Raw genomic sequence first — 24,256 nt, 5'->3', positions numbered from 1 at the left:
GTGGAACCAACGGCAGGAAATAACTTTCCCTTCGCTCCTTCACAACAAGATGGACTGGAGTGAGGACGGCAATGTAAGTCTGTTTGTCTTTATTAGCTGCTGCTGTTACCTCTGTTGTAGAGTAACTGTCTCATCTGGTGAACATTGGGCTGACGTACTTTTTCCTAATGATATTATACGAGCAGCTTGTTAGCTTTAGCTTGCCGGTAATTAGCCTACGTTGACTGAGACACAGGAACTGACAGTCTATTAGCTTCAGTGGGCACAGTTAGCCTGCTGCTAGTTACCTGGCGTTAATCGATACTAGCTGGCTAATCTCTCCTCAACGTCAGCGGTCATATTTTGGCTCATTTCCTTCGTGTTAAGCCACCTCAGAGAAAGTCTCTTTTTTTATTCGTCTGGTTGACGTGATGATGTTCTGTCAGCCAAAGCCTGTTTAACCATTTCCTCTTCACCTTTCTTATATTCTCAGATTATAATGTAACTGTAATTCTTTTTCACATTAACGTTGCAACTGCTGTGCTGTTTTCTGACAGCAACTCATAAACCGCTTGTGTTTATACTGATTACAGCCAGTCAGTGATCAGTTTTTAACCATATGTTATTAGCTAGCCACCTACCTGTCATATCATGTCATATCACGTCATGACAAGTAGGGTACATTTTATTTATATAGCCCCAAACTTCTCCCTCAAAGGGCTTTATTATCTGCCCAGACCATGGCAGCAGCCTGGTATCATCAGAGTATAATCATCAGCATCAACATCCAAAAATAGCATTCAGCAGATCCATCCCAGAGGATGGGGAACAGCAGTCAGGTGGTGCCTTGATACCAGTGACGCCCAGATCGAAAAGTAGCTGGTGGTATACCACCAGTGGTTCAGCGGCCGATCCCCACACTGGTATGCTGCTCGTGTTCATGGCTTATACCAGTGGATCAGGACTGGTATGTCGGTAGATAATGATATGCTACTGGATTTACAGTAAAACTATATCAAGTGTAATCAATACATACGCACATTGTCATTTCAGACTAGGGCCCGAGCGATACTGGATTGTTTGGGCTGATGCCGACGTCAATATTAGGGAGTAAAAAAAATCAGATATCGATATAGTCGTCTATAAACTTATATATACAGTGATATACATAAACAATTTTTTGCGATGATCCCTCAAATGTGGTGATCAAACACTTGTGACAAAGATATGTAATGGAGGCACGATACTTATATACTTAATAGTTTAACAATAAACTTCATTGTGTAAAATGACATCAGTGCTATGAAAGAGTAAACTTCACTGGGAATTTAATAACTATAAATGGCTAAAACATACATACCTATATATTATACATGAATTAAGAGAAAGGATCAAATATACAGAACATGCTGCCTATATAACTTTAAATTTTTTTTTTAAAAATTGGCACATATTGGACAACATATACGTCGATAGAAAAATATATGTGATAGGCCAATATCAGCCAATAATATTGAGCGTACATGCGGGGAGGCCTGCTAGTAAGGAGTCGCAGTAGTGATATTACGAGAGCCTGTATCAGAAGTTGTGCTGCATGCTCAGACAGGAAGGCTTTGATCTTCCTGATGTTGCACAGGGCAAATCGACACAACCAAACAATCGAGGCCACGTGAACCTTAAAGGTTAGCTGGTCATCAATCATGACACCCAAGTTTCAGGCAGACTTTGCGGGCATGAGTTGGGTTGATTCAAGCTGGATACTGATCTGTTGTTGTATAGAGGGACTGGCTGGGACGACAAGGAGCTCGGTTTTAGAGAGGTTAAGTTGAAGGTGGTGTTCTTTCATCCATGCTGGGATATCTGCAAGGCATGATGAGATCAGAGCAGAGACAGCGGGAACGTAAGGAATAGCTGGGTATCACCAGCTTAGCGATGGTATGAGAAACCATGGGAGCAGAGAATTGCACCAAGTGAGGTGGTATATATTTAAAAGAGAAGGGGACCGAGCACTGAACCTTGAGGAACCCCTGTGGATAAGTCATGCAGTTTGGACACTTCTCCCCTCCAAGATACTCGAAAAGATCTCAAGGCTAGTTTTTACACTGAAGAGGTTGTAAATGTTTATTCATATGCAAAGATAAATTGAGTTGTGGTGGGAGGAGAACCAGTAAAGAACTGGGCAGATGTCTTGGTGAGTGACCGACGTTAGCTTATAGATACGAATATACACTTATATATCTATGGGCTTTAGCTAACGATACCTAACGCTGTGTTCACATCACAACATTGTAAAGTTTGCTATCATGTATCAGGCTATAACAAAACTAGCAGTAGTCGTCAAATATGCACAGGAGTGTTGATACTTACCCATAACAGAAACTAATGCACAAGTATCAGCTTGTGTAATATCTCCACACTATGTTTCACAGTGTGTCACCCTTACATCAGGAGGGAGACAGAGAGACAGATAAAGACAGAGATACACTTCTTATCTAGGTTTTTAATAGTACGACAGGATGTTATGAAGTGTTTCAATGGCCTCATTTAGGTGACAGTAAAAGTTATCATAATAACAACAAAATGTTTGGATGTATCCAAACGTTTGATGCCGTTAAGAGCAGCTTCATAATTATCAGATACTGCATCAATGGCTAGGCCTGCATCAGCAGCTAATACTATATAAATTATAACTATTATAGCATTCAAATATTCTCCAACTGCATTGAGTAAAATAAAGCAGATGATGTAATACAAATATGAACCAAGGTTTAACCGGTTCACCATCAAACTGATCAATAAGTGTTTTAACAGAGTAACAGCAGGTAAGCACTAACCTATAAACACTGGTATGAAATATACTATATTTTTGACTAGAATAAGGTAAGACATACAAACATAGTGAATGTAAGTTTTGAAAAAATACAAATTTACCCTCATAGAAAGCACAGAGTGGATACTGCCAAAGCTATTAATTAGCTTAATTAGCTATTTCAAAATGTTTCAATCTGCGTCTGGCTCTGCATCAAAATACACACAGAGATTAACAATCATGAGACAGGTTTTTTTTAATTTAATAACCATGAGTAAATAGTGAAAATGTTCAAAAATACCCCATCAATCAATCATTCATGATCTAAATTTGTCCCCAAATTTCATATAAATCTCTTACCAGGTTTGGATTATAAATAAACAAACAACAAAGTAATTGAGTCTGAAAGTGAAAATGTAACCTCTTGGTAAATATGAATTGCAGAATTAATCTGACTTGTAATAATGTCAAAGTGCAAGCTAAGAACCACAACATCCGTTCCGGGTTTCACACTGACGTCCTGTGTTAAACCGTCGAGGCTGTGCGACTTACAGGCCGACTGCGTTGTGTCTAGTGATCTGCTAGCAGGATGTGGGAAGGGACCCAGGGTGCAATGGGGGAACAGAAATCCCTGACACCTCTGTTTCCTGACACCTCTACCTGACACCTCTACCTGCTCCCGAGGATGGTTTCAAAGTTACACAGATCTAGTAGCAACGGAGCTGAGGACTGATCAACAGCTCTAGATGAACGCAGTGATTCTGTTACCGACAGTAGTGCAGTTTCAGTAGAGCGACCCCGCTTAAAGCCACACTGATTCGGATCGTACTGGTTGTTCTCAGAAAGGATGGTGCGCTCAAGTATTTTTAATAGGACGGGCAGAAGTGAAACCAGTCTGTGGTTTTCAACCTGGGCTGGGTTGAGTGTAGGTTTTTGAGCAGCAAGTAAGCAAGGAGTTGTTGATGTGTGGGGTAAAGTGTGGGGGGAAATGGTCTGTAGATGATTGGATGGTAGCTCATAGCACAAACACAATCAGCAGATCCTGACAAATGAAGAAGCTGGAACCATCAGATATTGGACATTTTTGCTTGAATAAATGACTTAAACAATAAATTAATCATCAAAATGTTTGCAGGTTAATTTTCTTTCTTTTCCATTAGTTGTGACTGACTAACATGATACTATGGATATATTGTCACATGGTACATTTTCTGGAGAGTCTGTTTGAGAGACAGTGTCTGTTCTTGGTTAATCCAGCAAATTAAACACTTGATCAAATCAAAGTACTTCATCACTGATGCAAAAATTGTATTTAAAATCCGATATTGCCCTAAAGATCAGTGATTTGTCACATTTCCCACCATCATCTAACACATGTAGAGACACTAAAGTGAAAAATCTCACAGTATATGTCATCATATTGACAAATGTAATAGCTCGTGCACAATAACTCATATTTTTGTAGCTGAATGTTTGCACTGTAGATCATTATTAAGCTCATTATTTATCTTATTAACATCTATTTTCCACAGTGACACTTCACAAACAGTAAACACAATCGTCCACTATTTTGCTGCAGAATAGTTTGTTAATGTAGTACCAGCTGTTTGAAGAAACCCGATGGACATTTAATATGTTTTTTTTTATGAAAAGAAAACAAGATGAAGCCGCCGACTCACTTGATTGATTCTCAGACATCAGTGAAGCTTTGACAGACTCATGTTAGTGCTGAAACAAATTTCTCGGGAGCAAACGCTGAGACACATTCTTAGTGTGCTTGCATATTTTGCTGATAAACAGATTCACATTCTGAATAATAATAGATTTATTTATTTCATTTTTAATTACAGCCCTAGATTAGATAATGATAAACATGTATTTTTTTTTCTGGAAAGTATTCTTTAACTGAATCTTTGCAAACCGCTGGCCATCTGGTTGTATTTTGGGGGGATTTTAGCCTTTAATGAACAGGAGACATGGAGATCTGATAGGAGATGAGGAGAGAAGGATGAGACGATGGCATGCAAAAAAAAGTTCCCCAGCCGGACTCGAGCTGGGGACGATGTGGTCGGGGCTGCGACTAATTGATTATTTTCATCATTGATTAATCTGCAAATTATTTTCTTGAGTCAAAGATGACATCTTCATATGTTGTTTCTTCCAAGCAACAGTCCAAAACTCAAAGATATTCAGTTTACTATCATGTATGATTAAAAAAAAATCTTTAAATCATCATATTTGAGAATCTGAAACCAGCAAATATTTGGCATTTTTGGCAACCATATTGCTGATTATTTTTCTGTCAATCGACTAATAGATTAATTGATTTATCGTTGCAGCTTTAGTTGTGATTGGTCAGCATCTTAATCCTCCATCTGTGCAGGTGTCTCCATCATGCCATCCTTTAAATTCTCCCTTCGAGGCCCCAGCAGGACTCACTCAAACCAGTAAAAAGCCACCGTTCGCTGCCAGTTTTTAGTTTTTCCACACGGACTATTTTTGAACCGAATGTTTTCCTCGTGTTACAGAGTCACAGCCACATGCATGACAGCTGTCACCACGGACATGCGGGTCATTCTCACAGTCACGGGCCCAGAGCGGCGGCCTTCGGCGGGATGGCGCCCCCTTTCATGCCGTCCTTTCACGGACAGTTCGGCAAAAACGCCGATCAGGTGATGGAACTCACCCAGCAGCCGAAGAAACGGTCCCACATGGACGACAGCAGCAGCTGGGACATCGTCAAGGCAACACAGTAAGTGGTGAGACGTCAGCTGCAGGAAATTCTCCTTTTCATGTGATGCCGCTATTGGCAAAGAAGGTAAAGCAGCAGATTTGAGTTGCTGTAGTATCAGCTAGTCTGCTCCTTATCCCTACAGGGAGAATTTCTGATACTGACAAGTATTTGATCAATATATTTGCACAGGAATTGCACAACAGAACTCAAGGATTGCACAAATGCTTTAATAGCACTTTTGTTTCCTTAACAGTCAAAAGATATGTGATGATTCATTTTATGTCCGGTTTCAAACCAGTTTAAAAAGAAACACACAGATTTAAAAAATAAAAGCTGCATAAACCCGTCAGTGTGCAGTAGTTGAGATTCATAGACGACTGATGCGTCAGCTGCTTTTACTAACCGAGCAGCGAGTCGAGGTGCAGCAGGGCGAAGGTCGCTCTTAATGTAAAGCAGGAAGGAGAAAAGAAAAGAATAATCCGCAGAGCCGCTCCTTTCTGTCGTTTCATTAATCACACCTGCTCGGTGGAGCGGAAACCCAGTGAGCTTATTTTCACACAGTCTGAAATCAGGATTAAATTAAACCTGTTTTACTAATTTAACACACAGTTGAAAGTGGAAAAAAAATGTTTCATTCAGTGTCACGGAGGTGCATTATTTTCTGTGTTTGACATTTTGAAGCCCTGTGAGATATGAAGCATTATTACTATAACGCGTGTGTGATGGTCTCAGGTTTGGTATCCTGGAGCGCTGTAAGGAGCTGGTGGAAGCAGGATACGACGTCAGGCAGCCGGACAAAGAGAACGTCACGTTGCTACACTGGGCCGCCATCAACAACCGCTCTGAGCTGGTCAAGTAAGAGCTGCAGATACACTGTCACTTCTGTCTCACAATCCCTGACATCTCAGCTGTGCAGCATGGAAACACTTTATGTTTTACTCATATCTGAGGGTGATTCTTTGGATGTGATCGGTAAAAATGTAGTTGTTTATTACATAAGATATGATGTAATATATGATTATAATATTAGTAGTAGATGCCAAAGTGCAGTGACACACACAACACAATCATACAACTGTAACGTTACTTTAAATCAGAGTTCAAATCCAGCCAAGTTGTTTAGTTTGCAAACTAAAGTAAATATGAAGAAGTCTGTTTGTGAATCTTCTCAGTTGAACATCACAACACAAACAGAGCTTCAGCACAATCAGCTCTTCCTCTTGGACTTCATGTATATTGTTATTTATCGTTAGAGAGATGAAACACAAAGTCATGAGCATCAACAAAACTCTTAACACTAGCTTGTGTTTTAACACTGGCTTGATCTTTATTATTTTTCCTGCTGTTTTCTGACAGGTATTTCCTTTCCAAAGGGGCGATAGTCGACCAGCTTGGAGGAGACCTGAACTCTACTCCTCTTCATTGGGCCATAAGGTAACTGTATGACCTGGAGGGGATTGACTGCTACGCTTTTACAGTTCCAGATCTTTTAAAAAATATTGGTTATGTCTGTTAACTGAAAAAAATATGTTGAAAACAAAAACTGCTTTTATTTTGAAACAGATTTAGGAATCTAGGATGCAGTGCTGGGCTGCTTTGGGGGCAGTTTCACAACTATACAGATTAAAATGAGACTATTGAGTGAATTTCTTTCTGCCTCATTTGTTGGTGATGACACGTTGACTTTGTTTTGAGACTTTTCAGTTACTTCCTCTTTAAAGCTGTTGGTGGTTTTTTGTCCGTGAACAGGCAGGGCCACCTCCCCATGGTGATCCAGCTGATGAGATACGGAGCAGATCCCTCCATCGCAGACGGAGAAGGTTATCGTGCTCTCCACCTCGCCATCCTCTTCCAGCACATGGCCATAGCAGCTTATCTTATGGCAAAGGGACAGGTCAGACCACCCGCAAAGCCCCTCCCCCCCCCCCTCCCTTATCTTCTCTCTCTCTTCTGTTTCAACAGTTAAATTCATTTTCACTCGGTGTGAGTCTGTTTTTGTTCTGATTTGATTTTCCTGGTTAGTAATCTTCATTTTGTCTCTTCGCTTCCAGGAAGTCGATGGACCCGACTGCAACGGACAGACGCCACTGATGTTAGCAGCCCAGAAGATTATTGGGTAAACATCTTTCTCCTGCACAGATATGCTCTATGCCTCTCTGGGTTCAACTAAATATATAAATACCTAAAATATAATTGAATTTGACTCTGAATGGAGGTCGAGTCTGTTCGGATTTTTACATTTTCAATAGGCCTGAATCTGAAAGTATCCTGTACATGTTGTTTTTCCACATCTTTTACATGTCATGACAGTATAAATCTTTGTCTGTAGATTCGGTTAAATATTTCAATCCAAACTTGAAGTTAATTCACAACCTCTTGACATTAGTCTGTAAAGTAAATATCACTTATTGTTTTTTCTGTCTCAGGCCTGAACCCACTAACTTCTTAATCAAGAATAACGCTTCTGTGAGCGCTGTGGACAAAGTGAACAGGAATACTCCGCTGCACTGCGCTGTGCTGGCAGGAAATGTAGACGCTACCCACATCCTGCTGGAGGCTGGGGCCAGTGTGGACGCAGAAAATATTAATGTGAGCCTCACAAAACCTAAACCGCACACATAAAAACACACACTCATCTCTGTGCTAAATGATCTAAGAAATTCTGGACACAAGAATCTGATATCAACTGTGAACATACTGTCTTTTGCACCTCCTTGCAAAATGTTGATTTTTTTTTTTTTTTACAGTCAGAGTGGATAGACAACTCTTTCTTCTGTTCGTTTTGTTTATCTAATCTTTCTGCAGCAGCTGTATTGTGTATTTAGTAAGACACAGTTTGAATTGAATAAATAACGATGCAGGTATTCATGGTGTGGTTAATATTTCCTCCTCAGGGCCACACACCCATCGACCTGGCTCACCAGGTTCACAGCCCGCTGCTCATCCACATGCTCAACCACATCAAACAGGAGAGGATTCGCTCCAACTCCCGCTGCTTACGAATCATTAACAGATACAGGGTATACAGATGCTAAACAGCCACGCATCTCAGATTTTGAACATAAAACTGGTCACAAAAATCTACGGTAACCTCTAGAAAATATTCGTCTAACATGTTCCCGTTTATATTTTTCCAGGTGTTTCTGCAGTTTTTGCTCTGCACTGCCATGTTTGGAAGTGTTGGAGCCATAGTCGATATGAACTCAGAGTCCTGGTTGCTGAAAGGGATCCTGCTGGCCTGTGTGATCGGTGCAAGTAACCTGGCCTCAAGGTGAGGACACATTTCCACTGAGTTCTTCTCTTGAATGTTCTGAATGAAATGTAAATGAGGAAGGAATACAACTCAAACATTTTGCACTCATGCTCTCCATCTGCATGTTTTACAAAACCGGTTGGTTTATGTCTACACAGGAATTTCCCAAGTCCAGCTTTCCAGTCTCTTATACCGGCTTCAGCTCTCATAGCTTCAGTCTTCTGGATGCTCGTCACCTGGTGCCTCTGGTTCCTGCCAGATATCCTTTCATGGAAGAAAAAAACACCCTGAAACAGTCACAAGACAGTTATTTGTTTTCTTTCCTTACATCTCAGGAGTTGTTTTGTTGCAGACATTTGCCGGAGTTACAATGGATTTTAATGGCAAAAAAAAGATCAGTGAAACATCAACAATACATCAGATCAGTCCATAATAATCAAAACTGAGAGCCGCGGTTTAACATCACTGACACCAACTTCTATTCACAGGAGCAGAAAGTAGAGCAGAATGCAATGCAGCTACAAGGAAGGTTGAATTGTGTTAATGACATGTTATTTTTGTTCAGGAGCCAACGATACGGTTAGCTAACTATGTGTATATTTACTGCACCAGTTAAAAGTTTGGACATGCCAAAAAATGTTATGCCTAAATCATTGGGATTTGTTTTAGAGGCATTTTGGGAAATGTAGGAAGTCAGAAGAAGAGGCTCTGAGAGGCAGTTCACCAGAGTTTCATCACAATTACCAGAGACAGGAAGTAGAGAGTTGTGACTGCTGAGCAGATGCTGCGGGATGTAGTGAAGTATTCTCTGTCATCAGTAGCCGATGAAGTTCGATGTAGTGTTTGATATTTTAGCCTTCTGATCAAGCTGATGAATTAAGACTTTCTTAACCTTTGACCCCACATGGACACAGCGCCACAGTTCAGGTTCTGTTCACTCTCAACGCCACCGCTCTGCTCTACTACTACCTCCGCACCTGCAGGACCGACCCGGGCTTCGTCAAGGCAACCGAAGAAGAGAAGAAAATGGTGGGAGGGATATTAAAAATTACAAACCATTAATGATATTTTCTTACATATAAATGTTTTGTGCACGACTGAGTTGAGTTGTGTGTGTTTGTGTTGACAGAATGTGTTGGTGTTGGCCGAGGCCGGCTGTCTGGACCCCAGAATATTCTGCACTTCTTGCATGGTGAGACTCCAAACACAAAACCTCAAACTTTATTCTACAACAAATGTGCCATTCAACACAGAAACAGTGACAACTACTACTATTTTATATTTGCTTTGTTATATTTCACAGATAAAGAAACCAATGAGGACAAGCCACTGCTTCGCCTGCGATGCCTGTGTGGCAAAGCAGGACCACCACTCCGTCTGGACCAACGGCTGCATTGGTACGACAGACTGGAGTGAATAGAATAGAGTAGAATATGTACACAACCTCGACCATTAACTGCACCGCTAGAGGAAGGTAGACAGGTGGAACTGGGGCTGTTAAAATCCTATATAGATAGCAGCAGAGGTAGCAGCTGAGTACTGATGGCTTAAATACACCACTATTGTTAAAAGGGTGTGTTGGATATACGTTGCAGTGAGAGGAGTATGCCATCATGTGAACTCGAGTTGAGCTGCCTGAACTAGCTCGCAGGCTTTGCTAAATTACAAGCTAGTTCAGGCAGGTAAGTGTTAAGAAATGCCATGTTTCCAAGTCCTGGATCCACACCACAAACTAATCATTTGATTCTTGTCTGATGGTCTAACTTCCCACCAGATTACATCAAAATCTGTTAACAAGTTTTTAAAAATATTCTGCTAATTAACGAACAAACAAAACTGAAAACTCACTGCCGGACGTAATAAGACATCTTGTTTCATATTCTGTCAAAACAAATACTTTTCTTTTACAAATAGATATGTGTTGGAAATTTGGACAACAGAAATATAAACACAAATATTAAAAAATTTGCCATTGTGTCATGAATAAGATGATTCAGGATTATTAGTGAGTAGGTTGAAGTTGGAAATTGCCTAAATATAATAGATGGACTCAGTTTATCCCTAAAAAAAATACTAGAAAGTGACGCTTTGACGAAGCTGAAAATGTGTTAATAGAGTAGAATAACTCATGGACCATCAATAAGTGATGTGTAAAACATTGTTTAAATACTATCTGAGGATATTAAATGTGCATTCTGTGTAATTATTATAGTAGCCAGCATTTGTCACAATATTGGCTCATTTTTTATCCTATTCAGTGAGTTGAATATAATTTCTTCCAGGTGCGAGGAACCATCACTTCTTCGTCCTCTTCCTGCTCTCCCTCTTGTTGATGGGCGCCTGGATGTTCTACGGTTGTCTCGTGTGTGAGTGACCCGACATACGACACAATAATAATATCTGACCTGATTTCACATTTTACAGCGGATACAGATGCCTGCGCTGTTTTTACATATTTTCAGATTGGTCGATTCGCGGTGTGCTGCGTTATGAGGAGAAGGGACTGTTGGGCGTCGTCTCTGGCCTCATCAACTGCTCCCCCTGGCTGCTCAGCGTCTTCCTGATGGCCTTTTATCACACCTGCTGGTCCGGCTTGATCCTGCTGCTGCAGCTCTACCAGGTGACTGGATGTCTGGAGTGTGTTAATAAGCTTCTGAGATCTTCTAACTCAGCCTCTAAAACTCAAAACAAATAGAAAACACTAAACCAACAGATGATTTTTCTGTGTAATTTTATCTTTAAATTGACGTGTATCCAAATGTTTCATTATCTGTCTAAGAATATCTATTATTATTTCATATAAATGTGATACAATGATTATATATAATTACAATATTAAGTAAAATAATGACTTATTTGTTAATTTTTATAAAAGATTTTTACAGAAATTATTCAAAATACAATTAAAATACCTTTGAACTCACTCGACTTCCTTCCTTACTTACTTAAGACTCAACGTTACTGAAATAAACCAACTAAACTATGAAAAGTTATGGAAAAATCATGAACTTTTAAGGTTTTGTAATGTGCTGCGTCTGATCATTGGATGAGTGTCGTCTCTTACCTTGATATAAATAACGTTTTCTTTGTGTCGGAGCAGATTGCCTTCTTGGGACTGACCACAGCAGAGAGGACGAGTCTGACGAACCACCAGAGAAAACTTAGACAATCCGTCTCCCTGAGACAAAATCCATACAAGTGAGTTGATATCAGCGCTCTTATCTGTGGTCATTTTACTAAATATATTGTTTTATGATCTCTAGCAACCAAATTACAGTTTGATTATGTTTGCATACTTCAGTGGAGCTCTATAATAGCGTGTCCTTTATCTCAGTTGGTTAAGAATCTTGAATTGATATGTAAAGTCAAAGGATTATTGTCTGTGTTGTAATAGTGGCCGTTTCTGTTTCTGGTCAAGGTCTCTGTTCTCTTGTCAGGAGATATTGTGTAATACTGAATGTCTCATTGTACATTAGTGCTGATTTATTACTGGTAACACTGGGCCAGATGTGATTTTTATTATCTTTGGAAACATAATCGGGACTCAGCTTTTATTTGTGAACGCGCCACCAGATGTGCAAATGCAGGCTGGAAATTGTAATTGTGTACATAGTTCATGAAAATATCTGAAGTTGCTCATTATTGAGATCGTGTAGGGACACGCAAATAATAATTATTAAAGATTTAAAAATAACTAATTAAGAGGAAACAACAGCTACTTATATTTTCAAAGCTCAGTGCATGTTTAGAGTTTGCATTTGGAGATAAGACCAGTCAGTTACTGGGAGCTGAGGTGATCCAATATGTGGCCTGATTTTTAGGCATCAAGTTAGAAATGGTTCCGTTTCTTTAAGTTTAGTAAATTTGTGCTGAAAACTGAAGTGATGTCTCTCTGCCTGGGAAAACAACTTCCTTCAGGCATCAACGCGTTCGCAAGAAATTTGGTTTTCTGAGACTGAAGTTTAATTTAACTTCTCCCGGCTTTGAAATTGAGGTTGTTAATAAGATAACTGGAATGTGGAAGAGTGCAGTGATTGGTAAAAATTATTAAAGCAATCTTCCAATTAAATCATTTTTGTGGAAATGTTTGCTGGGATTGGATGAAATGGATTCACTGGTTTCACTAATCTTTTGTAGGAGAAAAAGATAACTCTGAGTAGGTTGAATAGTTCTGCTGTAATTAATACTTTTGAAATATGGATGAAATTATATATTTGCGAGACATTACAGCAGATCCTGAATTTAAAGCAGATACTTTCTTCAAAACATGAGCTAAAGAGGGATCGGTTAGATTTGGCAAATGTACACTGAATATGACATTTACACTTATATAATGTATAACTTATGTATTTCTAAGCATTATAACGCACCAAATAATCCATTTTATATATACTTGCAAATAAGAAGTTACTTAAAAGGTAAAAAGTTATGCAGAATATTCATCCTCTTCTTAAATATATCATGAAAAATTGCAGTGAAAAAGATAAAAACATAGTTGAGAAAGTGTATAAAACCCTGCAGGAGATATGAAACAGAACTGGGAACAAAAGTGACATGAAAAATGGAAACAGATGTTTAATGAGGTTCACAAAACTACTAATCCTTAAATTTGGAGAGAATTTGAAAGTACATATTGACTGCAGAGGTTATTTCCAAATGTGAATGTTTTTCTTTTTAGTTTTGCCTGTTCTGTTAGGATTACTTCTGTATCATCAGTTGCTGAAATTGGAAACAGCGTGCATGAAAACAAAGTATTAAAAAAGGGACAATATGGCAAATAACTCTGGACCTTCACCGCGTTTTCAGCAGTGAAGTCCTGGTTTTATTTTTTATCAGACTGAACATCCTCTCTCGTCGTCTCTCCGCAGTCTGGGCGTCGTGAGGAACCTGGTGTCCTTCTTCCACCTGCGTTGTTGTGGCCTCTTCAAACCCGCCGTCATCGACTGGACGCAGCAGTTCCCGCCCGGCCGCGACCAGCACATGTTCGGACACACCGACATGGTCTGACCTCCCCCCCGCCGCCCATGCTCAGGGTCAAGGGTGAGAGTTTTACAGTGGTTCTGGACCAAAAGCATAGACTGTATTTATTTATTTTTTTAAAAGTACGGTTCATTGTGAAGAGAGAACGAGATACGAGAAGTCGAGGGGGGAAAAACACAAAGCAACGTGTAGATATCATTCAGATGGAGTTGCTCTTTGTACAGACTGCTGCTGCCTTATACTTGACCGATGTAAGTGAAATAAAACGTTTTAATTTGGGGGAAAGGTTGAACCTTTTAAAGGCCTAAATTGTAATTGAACTTTTAAGCTGTTTTTTATGAGCACATCAAGCCTATTTTTTAAAATCCTCTGTTCTGGGATAAAAAAAAGGATCTTTGTACGTGGTTACGGTTGGTTTTATGACTTTTGTAAGAGCTGCATGTGTTTAATAATGAATAACCACTATTATACTTCAATAAAGCAATGTTTTGTGTGCCTGTCTTTTCAAATGGCTGTGTTTGGACTCGGGGGGGAGGGGGACAAAATAAAACATATAAAACTGCACAACAGTTAATACCGCTGTGGTAAGGATTATAAATGTTCAGGGTGCAAGATTTTTCACATCAGTTGTCATTTTTGAGGCCTTAGTTTGTGGTGTTGTCAATCAAATATCTTGTTAAATGTCTCCGTCAGTGTTGATGAAGGATTATCTGTGACTTCTGTTCTCTGCTGAAACAGTTATTTGTCATTATTTTTCAGATTTTTGCCACATTAGATGATTTTTCAGTGTGTGTGGCTGATGCACACACACACTCAGGCAGCTACTGTACAACAAGGCAGTAAATTCAGCTATAAGTATGTGTCACTATTGATCGGCCTGATTATTAAATAACCTTTTTTTTTTCCTTTTTAAATCAACAAAGATTGTTCATTTCAGATGTAAGCCCCACGGAGCCTTTTAGCCTCTTTTTTTTGGTTTACATTTATTGGATTGTTCAGTCTCACGAGCTCTCAACACCCCGATTTCCAGCAACAGCAGGCGGCTGTTTTTCACCAAAAACAAGCTCTGATAAACCCACTGTGCACAACCTGTCCAGCACCAGAAAGCAGACAGACAGACAGAGTTGTGGAGCGTTAAGCAGCTAAAAAGCCAGATATTTTTCTCAGGAGTCGTCGGAGACCAAAACAGAGCTAATAGGAGAGTGAATCAGGCTGCGTCTGAAATCACTCCTTATTGAATATACGATGCACTACATTTACTCTCTGCCTTTTTGTTTGAGTGTCTGAATTCTGAGTGTCAAATTTATCCACTATACTGAGCTCTTGAAAATAGGTCCATGACATGTACACTACTTTCTACCAACAAAACCAGTGTAATGTGTTGGGAAAATTACAATCAGTGATGATGCAAAATGATGATAAGTGTCTGAAGTCTCAATTTACTGTTCACTATTGAATAAACTATTGAGTTTTTATTGTTTAGAAAGTAGTGAAGACAACTCCAAATGAATGCTATCTGTTCTGCTGTGTGTCTGCTAGCTGCATGAATGTTAGCTAACATGCTAGTCAGAGCATGCTGTATGAGGCGATGATATATCAGGCTGTGGTCTTTTCAACCTGTAATGAAGCTTCGCTATTCCCGAGTGGCAGGAAAAAAAAGTCAAGTAACGCAGCTTTAAGGCAACATAACTTGAGGCCGTTTCAGACTGGGAAGCAATAGTTGCACGGTGGCAACCACAGCTGCAAGAAGTTTGCCTGGTCCAACTTCAGTAGCTGCACAGACACTGCATCCCTGCTCCTGTGCTGCTTTTGCCAGGCTACCAGTGAAATGAACAGACACAGTAACTTACCACTTCCTTGTCTGAAAGAGCCTTTAGGAGAACAAAGAGGCCGGTTACAGTAGATGCTTCAGTAGTTGCTAGTGTCTCCATCTCAAATGTTATAATGTATGTGATGCGATGGACACAAATGTGACTTAAAAATCATGAAAACAAACTTGATATTTGCTCCACAGCATCATAATGTATGTTCTTAAAAGATGGTGTTGAGCTGAATTAACACCTTTGACAGTTTCAGACAAAAATTCGAGCATTATGAGCTTCGCAAGCTTTACTGCATAACTGTGACGACACGTCCTTCTGTTTCACTGTTGAGCTCCTCCTCTGGTCATTATGTGCTTTTGTTTTTTTTTTCTTTTAATCAACCAGTACAGACAGAATGTCTTGACGTTCAGCAGCCTTAAGTGTCCCGGCTACAGAAAGGACGGGCAGCTTGTTATTGTTTCAGGTATCATGTTCTGTCATAGCTTTTCATTTAGGACATGTACTGTATGTTTGCATCGGTAACAACAGACAGTTATGTACAATCAGGTCACTGCACTGTATGTTGAATCTAATAAAAAGCAAGGATGTTTTTCCACTCGCATGGTTCTTGAGTTCTTTTCATCCAAAATATTCTCATATTTCCCAGAAATCTGTCCGCTGTGATCGAAGCGTCTGCAGGTTTTAACATGTGACTTAAAGGTGCAAACTGCAGAATAAGAGTGCTGCTCTGGAGGAACTTTTACTCTCTGTGAATGTTTTGCAGCTCCTCTAATTTAATAGTGTGAGATAACAGCTCTAATTTTAGTTTGACAAAAACATCTCGTCCCGTCCCGCTCTGCACAGCTGCTCAGACAAAACTGTTTGCATTTGTTAATCACTTGTTGCCTTGATTATTCTAATTAATTATTACAGAAGAGTAATTCATGAATGCAAATAAGATTCTATTAATAATTAACAGGATGAGGCAGCAGCAGGCAGTAACCGGTGCAAATAAATTCACAGGCTAAAAACAAATTAATTAAGGGTTGGTTCTTGTTTAGCAGTTGTTCTCATCTAACTACATCTAAACAATAATTACAAACAAAAGGAATAAGTAGAATTAGTGATTTATTCTAATAATGATTAGTTCAGCTCAATATGTGAAGTATAAAAAGAATGAAATTAAACACTCAGAATGAAGCATTTTGAGTATCATCCCAACTTTTCTGCAGTGAAACAGCCTATCCTGTTCGGTGTGGACTCATATGTTACAAACATCATCCAGACTAACGTAATTAAAAGCCGAGTCTCCGTCTAAACAGCTGCGGTGTAACTCAGTAGATGTGAGTTTGAGGTTCTTTGATTGCAGTCGTAGTTCACTGCTATTCATCCAACATGGCGGCGTTCCCCAGTCCGAACCCTTTTGGGCCGAAGTTTTTGGCGTAGCAAACTGAAGAGAAAGACAGAAAACAATGAGAGTTGGTTCAATGTTGAACAATGAGTTCATGATGCAGCTTTTTTATATAAACTGTTACACTTTTTCTTTATTAATACACTTTGCCTCAGTTTACTGACTCTGTGTGTGTGTGTGTGTGTGTGTGTGTGTGTGTGTGTGTGTGTGTGGTCTATAGTACTTTATTTCTCTACTTGTGAGGACCAAAATGCACATTTGAGGCATTAGTAGTAGATGATGCTCACAACTATAATATACTGGGGCTGCAACTAATGATTATTTTCATTATCGATTAATCTGCAGATTATTTTCTCAATTAATCATTTATTTGTTTGGTATTTTTGCTTGACTGCTACTAATTTATTATCACAATAGTTTCCAATTAATTTCCAGTCGATCTAATAACTAATAATCATGTTTAGGGCAAAAAGCTGGTCACCTACAAGGTCAACCATTAACTATTTTAGGGTTAAGACTTGGTTAACATTATTAGGGTAAGTGACAAAAACAAGTGTGTGTGTGTGTGTGTGTGTGTGTGTGTGTGTGTGTGTGTGTGTGTGTGTGTGTGTTTGTTTGTGTGTGTGTGTGTGTATTTGTTTGTTTGTGTGTAGGTGCGTGTGTGTATGCGTGTTCACCTTTACAGTAGAGCTCTCCGTCCTTGTCAGTCACAGTGGTTGACTCCAGACTTTTACCACACAGGGCACAGCGGAAACAGGTTTTATGCCAAGGCTACACACACACACACACACACACACACACACACACACACACACACACACACACATACATGACAAGTGTTATTCACATAGGGTTCAGGCTGAAATTAATTTACAAAAATAAAGTTTAAACCATGTTTTTAGACTAATCATCTTGCTCAGAGTTTAATTGTGGGGATAAAAGTGTAAAATTTGCCCTGAAGGTGGTGATAGAGAAACGGTCATGAGGTCATTAAAGATTTATCCTCTTGGGAGCATGCACGTGCTCAGTAATGTCTGCAGTAATCTGGCCTACAATATAGAGATATTATGCTCTGGACTAAACAGATTATCAGACTGATTGTTTTTTAATGATGTTCTTTTTAAATTTATCTGCAATTTATGGGCTCAGAATTTTCCAGATATTTGCACTGAGGACCAACCACATCACTGGATGGTATAAAACAGTCTTGTTCACCCTCCTTGTTCCCTTGGTGGCAACGTTGTCATCAATATTAAAAAAAACATTTTTAAAGAAAACATCAGAGTCTAGTGGCAAAGTGTTCTGATTTTAGATCTCTGCTCAGTCTGCTGGAACTTCAAATCGCAGAAGGATTTATTTACAACGTGTGGAAATAAACTAAATAACCCCGAATTAAAAACCTCCATGTTTCAGCAGGACGGTCCTTACCTTCCCGGCTCCCATCACCTTCTCTGCTGCAAAGACAGCTTTGGAGCAGCGAGGGCAGCGGTCTGAACTTCCAAATTTCTGTGAAAATTTATTAGGATTGGCGTTTGTGGCGGACGGTCGTCGTTTCGAACTGTGAAAAAACAAAAACGTTTCACTATTTGTGACATTTGATGACATCTCTGGTTACTGGTCTTTGATTTTTTTTTTTTTTTTTTTTTTTACCAGTAGTTTAATTTTTGTGTATTTTTGAGGAGCGATGCTAATATGATTTGCAAATTGTTTTATTGTTGCTAGACTGGAAGCAGCAGTAACACCATCATGGGACACAAAAAGCTACATTTACACCACAGGTCTTGCTGCCCATATCTGAGTTTTTTTCAATTCTTTTACGTGCATTGTAGAGAGAAAACAACATTTTTAAGCTTATAAACATGTTTCTGTCGCTGTGTTTAGAAAGGAACCTTCATCATACTGAAGAAAAGTGACATTAACCAGCTCGACTTCTGATTATTAAAGGTTCAGTCCAACAAAATCACCAAAAATGAAGGAGTATGATGAAGAAATATCTAGAAACATCTGCACATAAAACCAAAATCAACTAAATGGCTGAATTACTATAATATAATATTTTAAATATGAATAAAAATATAATACAAATATGTTATTTTTTTGGATTTGGGTGAAGTGAACCACACTATGAGTGAACACGTACTCATGAGACTGCGGGTCGATGTTCTGTCCCGGAGGATCAGAGCTCAGAGCTCCGGCTCCTTGCCCGTATCCGTATCCTTTTGGTCCATATTTCTTGCCATAACAGGACTTGCAGTAAATCTCAGACTCATGGGCTGCGACCGTGGTGCTGTCCAGCCCTTTTCTGCAGCTCACTATACGAAAGAAACAGAGATATTTTATTTTATTTTAGTTATTATCTGACAATGAGGCTGCGTTAAAAGGCACACAGTGAAGTAATGGAGGTTAAATAAAGCTCCCACCTAGCTTGTTTTTATCAGTCAACAGTGACATTACACATAGTCAGATGTCTTGTGTTTCTATTTGTAGGGAGGAGGGAGGGTGTGAGGCGAAGGTTTGAGAAAAGATGAACACTTTAGCAGATGGATGAGCTTATCGCAGAGGCCTTTCAGAGCTCCCGGTGGAACAATCACATGTTCCGACCAACTGGACTGTTTGTGTTTGTGCAGAGAAGAGTTATCGTCTATGAGGTGTCTAACTCTCTGGGCTCTCATGTAGCTCTGAGTCCCTGGATTAGACCTCTGCAGCTGGGAGATCTGTTTATGTCCTCGATATTTGGCTGCAGCGCAACAGAACCGCAACTGATATTCATGTCAGGATGTCCGTCCAAACAGAAGACAGTGGAGGGGGGGAAACTCTGTCAAACCCCGGAGAGAGACTCCGTCAACTCCCACATGAAATACAACAAAAGTAAATCAGAGAGGGATGCTTTCCAGAGAGGATAATTTGAGTTATTGCTGAGAGCAGGAGAGGTCTGAGATGTAGGAAGAATAAAAGGAGCTTTATGAGAGAGAGGAAAAGAAAGAGAAAGAGACAAAACAGGGAGAGGGGAAAAGAGAATTAATAAAGGAACAAAAAGGAGGAGGAAAGAAAAACACTGGAAGGAAGAAATGAAGAAATTAGGAAAGAAGGGTCTTCCCATCTCAGGTGAAAAGGGCATGAAGGGAAGAAACAATAATAAAACTGAAACCAAACACAATCAAAATTGAATCAAATCAATCAAAAACTGGACTACATATCTCTGTCAGCAAGGAAAGAAGGAGGAAAACTACCAAAGCTGAAACATGCTGCTCTGTGGCTCTCCTGTAAATTCACAGGGAGCTTTTATAAGCAGCTGAAGGTGTCGACAAGATGGCTGATAAGAGCAAGAAACAGCTGCTGGAGACCAACAGATTAAACATGGAAGGAATGAAAAACCTGGTGGTTGGTTGTTCGGTTTGCTGCTTTTCATTCCAACCAAACAGAAGGAAATGTCCAAGGTGCTGTGGTGACTTAAACAGACCTGCATGTGGACTTTTGATGATGAATGAATAAATAAACTACCTCAAAATGGACTCAACACTAAAATTGACCCGGGAGGACAAAAGTCCACAGATGCTATAAATTTTTAATAAAACACCCAAAATTCTATGAAAGTAGTGATCATTACTTTTACTTGCAAAGTGTGTGGTCCGGAACCATCCATGAGATTTTCAGGCAATTAGATGAAAGAAATCCATATTTCTGATATAAAAACATTTGAAAAGGGGTCAAATTTGACCCGAGGACAACAGGAGGGTTAAACCAGCTTCTTTGGTTTTAATCCTGATTGTGCACAATTAGATTATGTGTCTGTTGGAGCAGTGAGAAGAAGAAAGAACCGTCAGTCTGTCAGTCTTACTGCAGATGAAGCAGGTCTTGTGGAAGCTCCTCCCGTTACACTGGATCTCCTCTGCATGATACACCGTCTTCTCACACGCTGAACACTTGGCGCCTCCTCCCCAGTTTGGCATCTAAAAGGAAAAATAATAAATAAATAGATAAGAACATATAATATAGAGCTGAAATGTCTTAATACAGTAAATGTCATAAATGTCATCCATCATAGTTCCAGTGTCTAATGTAAGGCTGCAACAGTTTCATTAATGATTCATATGCACATTCTTTTCTCAATTAAATCTATTAATCGTTTGGTTTATAAAATGTCAAAAAATAGTGAAAAATACCCATCAAAATCTCTCAGAGCACAACATGACGTGTTTAAATGATGGAACCAGAGAATGTTTGGTATTTTTTCTTGACAGAGTAATTATTAATATTTTTGCTGATTAATTAACTAATCATTTCTACTCTCTTCTAATGTAACATCTTAAAATTGTTCAAATATGTATTTATAATGATATGAATGAAGATGAGGTGGGATCTTTTTGCCCGTTAAGCTCTGATAAGTGTTGAATGACAAAAGCGTTCATGAGGATCTGATGATATTTGCTGTTAGATGTGATTCCAGAGTCAATAATATAACTCAAAAACAAAAAGTAGGGAAGTAAAACTGGACTGAAAGATAAACTGATAATCTAAATATCTAAATACTTTTATAAAGTGAGGAAAACTACTGTAAGTCATGTACACTTTTTTACATGTCCCTTCTCATTTTCTACTCTCAATTTTCACCCATTTTCCCAAATTTAAGGCGGATGTAGAGACATATTTCAGGTTGTTAAAATGGCATTATCAAATCATCAAATTAAAGTGTTAATAAATTAATAAAAACTTAACCTTCCCCAATATTGTCTTGACCTGTTCTAAAAATATAATATTTTAGTTTAACAATTTAAACCAATTAACTCTAACACAGCTTTACTGATTCATTTTCTTATCAGTTTTGAGGGTTCTTGACTCCCCTAAAAGCCCTGAAAGCCTGGAGATGTGGCGTCGGTGCCCTCTCTGGCCTTCTGTCTGACATTCCAGTTTCCACTCCTATCAGAGGCTGCCCATCACCTCACAGGACTGGTATGTGATATTCCAGGAATAGAGGCTTTACTGAGACATCGGACGGACAAAAGCAAAGCAGCCTCTTCATCAGAATCGACCGGAAAAATACTGAATTCCCTCCAGAAAAATGAGAATTCTCACATATGGAACAAACTCAAGGTCAAAAATAGAAGCTGCTCAAAGAAGAGACAATAAACAGCCTCATCATTAAATCAACCACGTTACCTGTGTGCTGTAATATCAACTCAACTACCAACAGGAAGCATTAATAGAAAAGAATCACTGCTTACCTTGAATCCAAGCCTTTGTGCTTCTGTCCTAACGTGGCAGCGAACGCTCCCGGCTCAGCTTAAATACCCTCCATCTCACCATCACCTCAGACCACCGGTGACGCTTCAATGAAACCATCTTCCTAAAATAACTCGTGACAAAGCCGAGCCCTCTGACCCTTCATCATCACAGGCTGAAAGAGGCCTGAACATCAGCCACTCCAACATTTGTTCTGGACTCAGACAGGAAACTCCAGCCGACACTGACTGACAGCTGCACGAAGAGGATGCATCCACATGGTATGTTGTAGGATTATGTACGTAAACAATGGGCACGTCATACACCAAACGGTGCCGGAAAACAATGTGGTTGGTCATGTTGTTGCCTAAATCTACTTCTGTAGGTCGGCTATTTTAGGACATTTGATGCCACCTTCCCTTTATTTATGGGAAAAGTTTAGTCTGATAATCAAACTGAATTTTCAGTTTCTATTTGAATGAATCAGGTTATGAAAGGCTGGTTGTTAGTTGTAATTACGAGAGAACGAGAGGAAACTTTCATCTGTATCTCCCACCTCAAGAGTTTCAGTTCAAGACCTGCTGAAGTCTGAGGACTGAAAACGTGTCAGTTCAGTGAGTTCAAGAGTTCGACACTGTGCAGAATATTTAGTTTCTGTCAGTTTTTGATCCCACAGACTTGCCTATAGTATTTTCTGGTTTGCAAGAACTTTGTAATTGTTACCAGTTGAATGTAAATAAGATGATCCACTTCACACTATATAAAAAATACTCTGCTTGTAATAATGTGTCTAATCATCTCATAATAAACCCCCATATCCCATCTCCTTCAATGAAAAATCCTGAATCTATGAATATGCAAATATATTTCACTTCAAAAATGTAACTGTTTAACTGGACACATTTTTCCTCCACTGAAAAGTCAGTTCTTAGTGTTTGTACCCTTTGAGGCTTCAAGCTCCCAAATCACACTTGTGTAAATTGAATACTTGACCATGACCCTTCAAAACCTGTTGTGATGTCACAAATCCTGCTGGTAGGCCCGTCCCTTAAACTCTGATATATAAAGAGCAGAGAAACTTTCAGCAGACGAAAGTGAAAACATCCGTCTAGTTTCACAACTGCACAAACATCATCCTGCACAGTGAAGCTCAAACATCAGAGTACAGGAACAATAAGCTAAACACATGTGTGAGTGGAGGGAGACTTTAACCTAACAATCAATACGGCTAATTAAAAATAAATTAAACAACCAACAGTTTAAAACCTAATTTAACATTAATGAACTGCTACATATATGTGACATGATGCACTTATGTAATTAAAGCTTCTTTTACATTTATATGGTATAATGACAAATCCTGAAATAAGGTATAAATGCTCCCAGGTCTCAACATTTTCCCGTTCTGCTGACATAAAGGGATGTGGCGTCACCTTAGCTTTATGTTATCACACTTTGCTAAACTCTAATCAGCCTCAGTTGTGACTTTCCAGCTTCTTCTGTACTGGACCAGTTGGTTCTGCTGGACTCAAAGTCAAGAGGATAAAAAGTCTTTAGGATTCAACCTCTGGGAAACGTCCAGCGCTGAAACAGTTAAATGACTGACTGATCAACAGAAAATTATCTGAAATTTTGATAATCATTGATAATCAAGGAATAATGCTTAACATTTGCTATTTCCTGCTTCTCAAAATGTGAAGATTTGCTGCTTTTCTTCCAAATTTAACATATTTGGACATCGTACTGTTGGTCTAAAATCTATATTTTGAAATTTTATAGACTAAATGATTAAATATGAGAATAAGTGACAGATTAATGAAGATAACTGTTAGTTGTAGACCCACATTTCCCCCCAATGTCCAGTATTCAGTATTATGAGAAACATCACTGTAAAACACAGACACACATCACATGATGCTCTTAGACAAAAATCTATTAAAATTTATTTTGCATTTTACATTTAGCAGGACATCAAAAAAATGAAGGTAATTTCCTTATAAATTAAACTTATCAAAATGTCTGATTAGTCTTAGAATTCATCACAAATATTCACATATTCTTAACATTT

At 39.1% G+C, this 24,256-nt stretch overlaps 2 protein-coding genes across 3 annotated transcripts; one reads left to right on the top strand and one right to left on the bottom strand.

Annotated features, from left to right (window-relative positions):
* On the top strand, positions 1–14,256 carry zdhhc13 (zinc finger DHHC-type palmitoyltransferase 13). Its single transcript, XM_042418694.1, has 17 exons — positions 1–73; positions 5,317–5,540; positions 6,255–6,377; positions 6,879–6,956; positions 7,272–7,416; positions 7,574–7,638; positions 7,949–8,111; positions 8,417–8,542; positions 8,660–8,793; positions 8,934–9,034; positions 9,680–9,804; positions 9,905–9,967; positions 10,079–10,172; positions 11,058–11,141; positions 11,238–11,395; positions 11,876–11,973; positions 13,644–14,256. The coding sequence occupies exons 1-17, from the start codon at positions 50–52 to the stop codon at positions 13,780–13,782; spliced, it is 1,944 nt and encodes a 647-aa protein (XP_042274628.1). The 5' UTR covers positions 1–49; the 3' UTR covers positions 13,783–14,256.
* A 2,357-nt stretch (positions 14,257–16,613) lies between these two features.
* On the bottom strand, positions 16,614–24,179 carry csrp3 (cysteine and glycine-rich protein 3 (cardiac LIM protein)). 2 transcript variants are annotated; one of them, XM_042412049.1, is made up of 6 exons: positions 22,191–24,179; positions 20,807–20,918; positions 19,109–19,280; positions 18,397–18,526; positions 17,646–17,739; positions 16,614–17,007 (listed from the first exon to the last, which is right to left on the bottom strand). In XM_042412049.1, the coding sequence occupies exons 2-6, from the start codon at positions 20,916–20,918 to the stop codon at positions 16,940–16,942; spliced, it is 576 nt and encodes a 191-aa protein (XP_042267983.1). In that variant the 5' UTR covers positions 22,191–24,179; the 3' UTR covers positions 16,614–16,939. The 2 variants fall into 2 exon arrangements, with proteins under 2 accessions (XP_042267983.1, XP_042267992.1); XM_042412058.1 differs by lacking the exons at positions 20,807–20,918; positions 22,191–24,179 and adding an exon at positions 19,389–19,955 and having other exon boundaries at positions 16,615–17,007.
* Between the last annotated feature and the right edge of the window lie 77 nt (positions 24,180–24,256).

This window comes from Thunnus maccoyii, chromosome 1 (assembly GCF_910596095.1).
Source record: "Thunnus maccoyii chromosome 1, fThuMac1.1, whole genome shotgun sequence".
Taxonomy (NCBI): domain Eukaryota; kingdom Metazoa; phylum Chordata; class Actinopteri; order Scombriformes; family Scombridae; genus Thunnus; species Thunnus maccoyii.
The sequence above is the reverse complement of the archived record's forward strand: the minus strand, read 5'-3'. Positions and strand labels throughout refer to the sequence as shown.